Source organism: Moschus berezovskii, chromosome 11 (assembly GCF_049115385.1).
Source record: "Moschus berezovskii isolate FMDL1 chromosome 11, NW_MosBer_1.0, whole genome shotgun sequence".
NCBI classification, from domain to species: domain Eukaryota; kingdom Metazoa; phylum Chordata; class Mammalia; order Artiodactyla; family Moschidae; genus Moschus; species Moschus berezovskii.
The window spans coordinates 33,429,375-33,438,700 of NC_142470.1; the positions used below are offsets into that span (position 1 = coordinate 33,429,375).

Sequence of the window (9,326 nt, forward strand, 5' to 3'; positions counted from 1 at the left end):
GGTCAGAAGTAAAAATTACCACAGAACTGTCCAAATGTAATTCAAAAGGGTCTTGGAAGGCAAACACCATGGTATGTCTTGAAATAACTTTCACAAACAAGAGAGAGGTACTGAACCAGTTTTCCTGGCAAACAATACTTAATATAGTTGACTAATTTTACTCAAATTGTGCTCTCTTTAAAGTGACAACAGTGTCTTATCACCAATAAAAAAAAGTGAACAACAACAACAAAGATTTAGCACTCATTTCTGCAGGAAGAAACATTAAAGAAGTCTCTGCCATCAAGAAGCACAGTCTTACTGATACATAAAACTGAATTTCTTCCTACTTGTTCATAATAAAATATGCATTTTATTTGGGGAATATATACGTTTACAGCTAAACATTTTTTTAAAGCACTCATTTATAATCTTTGAGAATGTTTTTCTTAATAGGACTTAAACCTAGAAAAACACAAAAGGTAAAGAGAGGTATAATTTATTAATACATTTACATAAAAAATGTCTTGACAGGAAAAAAAATGCATAAATTAGTCAAAGCCAAAATTGGGAAACGGATCTGTGACACGTATGACAAAGGGCCAGTTTCCTTAATCTGCACTGCACTCTTAGAAACTAGTATAAAAAAGACCAGGAAGCAAAAAAAAAAATAAGGGCAAAAATCTGAACAGACAAGTTTACTGAAAAATACACAGAAAGTCACTAAGCACAGGAAGTTATTCTATAATAACATCCACTAAACAAATGTAGGTATTAAAGCTTAATTAAAATTAAATAAAATCCAAAATTCTGTTCCTTAGTCCCACTAGTCACATTTGAAGTGCTCAATGGCCACATGTGACTAGTGGCTAGTGTACTGGAGAGCACAGATACAGACCATTTCCATTAAGTTCTACTGAACAAAACAACTAAAGAAATGCACTGTTAATGTACAAAAATGGCAAAACTACAGATCCAGCAGGGCGTGGCAACCCAATCCAGTATTCTTGCCTGAAGAATCCCCATGGACAGAGGAGCTTGGAAGGCTACATCCATGGGGTCACAAAGAGTCAGACATAACTGAGTGACTAAGCACGTTAATTTCAGTTTGGTAACTAAATTATTTTCAATATTTGCATATGCACTTAATTCCTATTTTCAGTATAGTGACTCATCCAAGACACTCTCCATACTGCCATTCTACTTTTTTTAAAAATGAGTCTAGGACTTCTCTGGTGATACAGTGGGTAAGAAGTTGCCTGCCAATGCAGGGCACATGGGTTCAATTCTTGATCCAGGAAAATTCCACATGTCGAGGAGCAACTAAGCCCACGCGCCACAACTACTAAGCCCGCACTTTAGAGCAGGAGAGCCGAAACTAATGAGCCCACGTGCTGCAACTACTGAAGCCCGTGTGCCTAGAGCCTGTGCTCCACAAGGAGAAAAACCACCGGAACAAAGGGTAGCTCCTGCTCTCCGCAACTTGAGAAAGCCTACAGCAGCAAGGAAAACCCCCTCCGCACAACCAAATATAAATGAATGAATAAGTTATTTTAAAAAAGAGCCTACATGACTGTAATAGAAAACACTATTGTTTTTAAGTCATATCTAAAGATCCTAAAATTAAGTATGCTCAAAAACCTTTTAAAAACACTAAAAACATGATAAATCAAACTGTACTAAAAGTACTAAATTGCACAATACTACAACCCTATAAACTACAAGGATGGCCTCTATGAGATATGAAAAGAAGGAAAATAGAACTAGCAGAGCATTCCAAGTCTTCTGGCTTCCCAGGTGGCCCTAATGGTAAAAAACCCGCCTGCCAATACAGGACACACAAAAGATGCAGCTTAGATCCCTGGGTCAGGAAGAATCCCTGGAGGAGGGCATGGCAACCCACTCCAGTATTCCTGCCCAGGGAATCCCACGGACAGAGGAGTCTGGCGGGCTACAGGCCATAGGGTCACAGAGTAGGACATGACTGAAGCGACTTAAGTGTGCATGCATGTATTAATCAAAAGGATAAAGACAGCACACAAACCTTACTGATCAGGTTCCTATAGTTATATCTGCCACACGACTGGCCTCCTCTCAGATAGATTTTGTGAAAACATAATGCCCTTTCACTGACAGCAAAATTGCACAACCTTTTAAAAGTAGGTAGATTTTGTGGATGAGGAAAGAGTAAGGACTTCTGCAAATCTAACATCATTTTCTCAGCACCTGTCATAATTCTAGGAGATGCAGCAGCAGTACTTGCCACAGAAATTTTTAACTTATATGTTCAAAAAAGACTTTTTTCCCTTCCTTTTTCCTTAGTTTGTTCGTGGGCTTTCAAGACAGGAACATGAGAACAGGACAGAAGGAAGGATGAACTGAAAATAATAATGCAAAATACAAGGGAACTTTACTTTGGTATTAAGGCAAAAATGAAGATCTCTCAAGCAAAGAATCCCCTAGCACAAACAGACCTGCAAATGGAAATCTCATAAACGTATCTAATATCTTATAATTTTATGTCAATTATAGCTCAAAAAAACTGGTTAGTTTTGAAAAGTATGGGTCAGAGCAGTTTCTCAGTTTTTCATGCTCTTTACAATCTTTCTCATTCTATTTTTAACATATTCCAGGAAGATTTGTCCAGTTTTACTTTCTATAAAACAACATTACAAAAACAATATATTTCTTTAACATGGTTTTCCAAGATGCACACTCTCCTGGAGATTCTAATATTTACAAGTACAAACATAAGACAAATATGGACATAAAAAGACTCTGGCCAACCAATATAGGTCCAAGGAGATATGCCCAGGCCTGGTCATACTCCTGCTGCTGCTAAGTAGCTTCAGTCGTGTCCGACTCTGTGCGACCCCATAGATGGCAGCCCACCAGGCTCCCCCGTCCCAGGGATTCTCCAGGCAAGAACACTGGAGTGCATTGCCATTTCCTTCTCCGGCCATACTCCTAGCAGAAGATAATTACTTATGGTCAAGATTAAGAGAACTGAAACTTTCTAAGCTAATACGTTTGTTTTTTCTAAAGTATATTTTTAAGACTTTTTTCTTTCTAATCATTAGATATATTTTATCATTTTACTTTTAAGTAATTATTTTCTATTTTCAATACTTCCTGCTACTGCTACTGCTAAGTCACTTCAGTCGTGTCCCACTCTGTGTGACCCCATAGACAGAAGCCCACCAGGCTCCCCCTTCCCTGGGATTCTCCAGGCAAGAACACTGGAGTGGGTTGCCATTTCCTTCTCCCAATACTTCCTACAGAAAGGTAATTAGCTTACGAGTTATTCCTTTAATAGAAATTTTCTTCCACTCTATTCCCTAAAGTTGAATGACTTTAGGCAAGTATGCTACGTCGCCTCAGTCGTGTCTGACTCTTTGCAACCCTATGGACTGTAGCCCACCAGGCTCTTCTGTCCATGGGGATTCTCCAGGCAAGAATACTGGAGTGTGCTGCCATGACCTCCTCCAGGGGATCTTCCCACCGCATGGCGAACCTGTGGCTCCTGTAATGCAGGCAGATTCTTTACCACTGAGCCACCAGGGAAGCCCAAATGACTTTAGGTAAATAACATAAATTTAAAAACCTATGTACTTTCAAAACAGTATTAACCACTAAGTGAAGTCTGGATACAAAAAAAAAAAAAAAACCCAACAACCTTTTCTTCAGTCTAGAAATCACATGCTAAAGATCTACACTCGCCTGCTATCCTCACCTCTAACACCCATCCTTCACTTACACTTCACTCCTTAAAGGTAACCTAATGCAGTCTCTAAGGTCTGCTGCTCTCTTTCATCTACAATCACAACAAACTTGTCCTAAAAAGACGTTTTTCCCTTTTAATGTGTCCCCAGTTGTGGTGGGTGACAAGGGAAAACTCTAAAAAAAAAAAAAAATGGTATCAACAAAATTATACTCTTTTGAAAGTTCTATTTTGTAAAAACAGCTAAATTCCTCAGGGATGTCACCTAATGTGTATATGACACAATGCTTTGTTTTGCTTTAAAAAAAAAAAAAATGAGCATAACTTTGAACACAGTTCTAAAGTCAACATAGTGATTTTCAGTGTCTCTGGCTTACTACAAATTTTTCTGTTTTAATTGCACCAAACACTATACTGCAGGTCTCTTATCCAAATCACATCATCGCCACTATCACTGCTACCTTTAAAATTTGAAACACGTAATGGGAGTTCCCCAGTGGCCTAGGGGTTAGTATTCCAGTCTTGCCATGGCCTGGGTTCTGCCATGGCCTGGGTTCTGCCATGGCCTGGGTTCAGTGTCTGGTGGGGGAACTGAGATCCTGCAAGCCACAGGGTGCAGCCAATAAATAAATTTAAAATGCAATACTGTTAACTAAATACTTGAATAATGCTTTTCATAACTAGTATATTTATGAGACAAATATAAGATCAGTAGGGACACAATCCAGTGTTGTCAAGTTCAACTGAATCTTAATTCCATTATTTCTCTGTGTGATGTCTTCAGTTATTGGAACCCATCTATTCTCTACATTTAATCAGACTTTGGCATAACCTTATAATTACATAATAATTATGAATCGTATTATTTTTCCTTTTTCAGGTTGTTTACAGCAATCCTGTATCAATTTGTGTAGCTCTCTCACATACACACAACACCCCAAATCACAAATATGTGTGATATAAATACATATATATGTGAATAATTTTATTTATCTATTGCTCTATTATTGGTCAGGAACACAACCCCATTTTAATAACGTTCTCTAAAACAGGATAGCTCTACAAAGCAGGTAGCAAGAACACAATGAAATATGAAGTAGATATTGCCTGTACTCAATGAATAATTTTAATATATCCTTCCTGAAACTCTGTTTCTAGAACATTTGCCCTTAATGGCTATGAGCTAAGTTTAAGACTTGCTTCTCCTGGTTCTCTTAATCTTATAAAATATACAGTTTCCTAATTTAGGTCAAAGTTATCTCTATCTGTCAAACCACTAACTTTCTGATCTCATTTTTCTGCGTCTGAAAATATTAAAGATTTACTTTTGTTTATTCTTCTCACATTTACTTCTACCTATTTCTCCTATAAACAGAAACCTTTTGAACACTGAGGTTTATTTTAATTACTCACTTTATAGATGATAAAAAAAGAGTAGAGTGTTTTCTAGATTTTGGCTACTAGAAAAAAGAAGCGTTAGTGTCACCATTCTCTTTCTAAAATTCATTTTTATTCAGTCTGAGTTCTTATATATTTGCCAGATCAAATAAAAATACCAAACCACTAATATACTAATCGCTTCAGGAACTCACTCAAAGCTCTACTGATTAGCTCGAGTCTTTACATCTTCTAAATACTACTTGCACATAACTAGCCAAGGCTTGAAATGTTTGTTATAAATATAATAATTTACTATAAGGAAATAAGACTGTAGATGCAAATTTTTCCTGTCACAATCTCCCAAAGATTAGACTATTTTATCCAAAGAGATAATTCACAAAGTACTCATGAAATTCTAGAGATTTAAAATTAATTAACACAATGGAGGTTGGGATCTGGTTACTTACGAATAAAATTTATCCTCCTTTAAACAAAAGAGGTCTTGAGGTAGTGCTGATCAAGTAGAACAATTCCTCCTTCACTCCTTTTGTGAAGGAGGAATTTCCCCCCACCCAACAAAATTATTTCTAGAGTTTTTTCTATGGAGGGAAACGACCAGCAATTACAGTTATGAAAATACACTGTAAATGAAAGCACTCAACAAATAAAATGTGCTTTTACTTATTCACTAACTTTTCCACATTTCCTACTAAAACAGACAAACAAGTTTAAGATTCAAGAATCCTCTAAAACATAACATTTACAAAACAAATGCACAAGATTTACAAAGCAAATGTGCAAGAATGAATAAACAAAAGGACCCAGATTTGGGGAAATAAAAAAGACTGGATGGTACTATATCAAATGTTAACAGAGCTTGGAGAAGTTAAATACATGACTTATTTCCTTCTTTATACTAAAATACTATAATTTCCCTAACTTTCCCACAGTGAACATTTGTTACTTTTATATTCAGAAAACTCCCCTTTAAAAAATAAAACATACAACACACCATAAAGAGGGGCTTCATTTAGAGGGGTTCTCAAGGTTGTAGAAGTATTACTGTCATGATTCACCATTAAAAATAATGCTTCCAATCCTTCTCACTTCCCAACACTAAAACGCTGCTGTCTTACGTTCTATTTACTTTTCTGCTGCACCCTCAGAAGATGGAATGAACTTGACTTTCTCCAAACCTTTCATTTCTATATATATATACATGGACGCTTTTAACTTTTTCATAAAAAACATAAAAGTTTTCACTCATCCTCAATACTCTACTTTTTAAACCTACCTCTAAATTTCGTTAAGATAAATTTAGAAGGAAAAAAAGGATGGTTTTATCCACTGATCACAACTTCATGAGGCCATCACCACTTTAGCTACGGAAAAGTCAAGGCCGGGTAAAACTACAGGTCCCACCATGCACTGCTGCCTTGTTCAGAGTAGGTCTCTACGGAAACAGGAAAAAAAAAAAAATTCTACAAGTCCCACCTGTTACTTCGTTTCTAAACACCTCCTGCACTTTCGGCTCCAACAGCAAACATAAAACAAGAGCCTCGTGACCTCCGGCCGGATCCAGGAGCCCAGACAAGCAGGGGGCCCGGAGTGAGGCGGTGTGCCTGCTACAGCGGGTCAATTCTCCCCAGCTCCACCGCTCCCCTCTTCTTTCTGGGGCTGGGTGCACGCACAAACCTTCTCCCAGCCGCATCCAATGGGGGCTCCTCAGCCGCACAAGGGAGAAGAACCGGTTACTGTGCAAGCACAACAGACTTCCCCATGCTTGGGCAAGGGCTACCACGGAGTAGGGGTGAGAGCGCAGTGACCCCGACAGGCAGCTTCAAACACCAGAGGAACCATCGCAGACGCGGGGAGAAGCCACAGCCCCGCGGCGACCCTCTTCCGCTAGGCGCCTCCATTCCCACAGGGACCACAAGCCCGACACTAACCGCCGCCCTCGCCGCGCGGTTTTGTGCCCCCCTTAGCCGGGTCGCAGCGCCACTGACCTCCCTTCCCCTGCGACCGAGAGAGGGCGGCGAGGGAACGAAATCCTCCCAGCGTTCCCGTCCGCTCCCTCCGCCTTACCGTCTTGGCGGCCTCCGCCCAGGTCCTGCCCTTCTTCCTACGGCCCTTTTCCCTCATGTCGGGTCTTGAACTGACTGGGAGGCTCCCGTGTCCGGGCTCCGGCCGCCCTCCCTGCCTGCTCTGCCCTGCGCTGTTTTTCCCGCGGTGCCGGGAAAGGTGGGAGAAAGGGGAAGTCAGGCCGGAGGAGCACCGGAGCAGAGGAAGCGGCGGGGGTGGTGCGCTGGGGGCGGTCTATGGGGCGGCCGGTCCTCCTGCTGCCGTTACCACTGCTACCGCCGCTGCCATATTGGGTCCTTACTGTACAGGCAGCCGCTACGGTCATGTGACCGCTCCCGCGCGGCCGTCACTACTGTACGCAGCCGGCCGCGCGGACGAGCGTGCGCGCGCCCCCGCCTCCCGCGCGGGGCCACAGGGAGAGCGAGCCGGCCGGCCGCAGCGTCTGGCCACTCCCCCGTCCTTCCGTTCCCAGCCTCTCTTCCAGAGCATGCGCAATGGGAAGGTCCGACGCTACGTTGCGTCTCGCGTCCTTCGCTCACGCCTACAACGAAAACCTGCCTGCGGAAGCGGAACTTGATCCGTCCCGGAAGGTTTATTGGGCGGTTTCTGACCGCGTGCCGGGCGCGGCGGTGTCGGAAGAGCCTGGGAACAGTTAGGCTCTTCCCTATGGGAGTGACTCTCTCAACTGTCATTTTCGATAAGCCTGTAACTTGCCTTTTCTGTTTGTCCATGGTCATTTTTTAAAAGGTTATCTTTTTGAAGATTTGCCGCAGTTGATAGATGAAGCAATCTGAGATTGAGTGATGCCACACTAGAATGTGGTGAAGCCAAAAATCAAATCACAAGCTCAGAGTCCTTTCCGTCAGCTCAGAATGCCTCTCAGACTTAAGTAACCTTTATTTTCAGGTCACCAATAACTACATTCATGCTTTTACATGTGAATGTCTCATCAAGGACACAAATGGTGTCTTTTTTATCTTGGTGAGCTCATTGCCTGGCTTAGTGCCTGTACATATCAGGCACTCAGTAAATATTTGCTGAATGATTCAGCTGGATCTGTGGTCAGAAACCATTATTTGTAGTGACCATAACGACCTCCTGAAAGATCCAGAATGTGGCATCTTCCGTCGCATTGTTCATGTCTTTATACTTTGCAAAGTAAATAGAATGTGTAGTAATCCCCCAAACCCACCTGCTTCCAGAACCTACTTCTGATCTACTAAACTTACTATATTGTAAAATAGGACTGAGGGACTTCGCTGGTGGTCCGCTAAGACTCTGCACTCCGAATGCAGCGGACCAGGGTTCGGTTCTTGGTTGGGAACTAGATCCCACATGCCACAGCTAAAGATGTAGTGCAACTTCATAAATAAATATTTTTTAAAAATAGGACTGAGAGTTGGGCTGACTCGGGAGAAAAGTCAGTTGAGAACAGTCCTTATCTTGGAGTCCAGGATAGGTTTCAGAACTATATGTCCCCCTAAAATTATGAAAAATATTTTGTGTGTATTAGCTGTACATTTTCTGAGAAGAGGATTTATAACTTTTCCTGTTTTTAAAAGGGATCAGGGGATTTACCAGGTAACACAGTGGTAAAGACTTAGTGCTCCCAATGCAGGGATCATGAGTTTGATCCCTGTTCAGGGAATTAAGATCCTGGTTGGTGGGAGGTACAGCCAAAATAAAAGGAGTCTGTTACACACTAGCAGACAAAGTCTTTATAGGGAGCATGAGAGGCCATGTAGATACTTCCTTATTTTTCTACTTCAGTAATTGAGCAAACAACCCCATAGCAGCAAGTGGTAAGGAATATATTTTCACAAATTCCTTTAGTAACTCATAACACTATCCGTAACACTCTAGGTATGTACCATGTCACTCTAAAGCCTAGGTCAGTTCAAGAAGCCTCTTTCCATTCCCAGCTATTGACTGGGATTTGTCATCTAGCCCAAATTTTAAGATTTTTTTTTTCTATTTCTGTGAAAAATGCAATTGAAATTTTGATACAGATTACATAGACTTTGTAGATCACTATGTGTATATTGTCACCTTGCTTATTTAACTTATATGCAGAGTACATCATGAGGAACGCTGGGCTGGAAGAAGCACAAGCTGGAATCAAGATTGCTGGGAGAAATATCAATAACCTCAGATATGCAGATGA

At 41.0% G+C, this 9,326-nt stretch overlaps 1 protein-coding gene across 1 annotated transcript in view; it reads right to left on the bottom strand.

The window, feature by feature from the left end:
- ASXL2 (ASXL transcriptional regulator 2) overlaps window positions 1-7,508 on the bottom strand; it is a 103,500-nt gene extending 95,992 nt beyond the window's left edge. The window contains exon 1 of the mRNA XM_055400931.2: window positions 7,166-7,508. Within this exon, the coding sequence (XP_055256906.2) occupies window positions 7,166-7,222 (57 nt within the window). The 5' untranslated portion in view covers window positions 7,223-7,508. The remainder of the gene's footprint in view (window positions 1-7,165) is intronic.
- Between the last annotated feature and the right edge of the window lie 1,818 nt (window positions 7,509-9,326).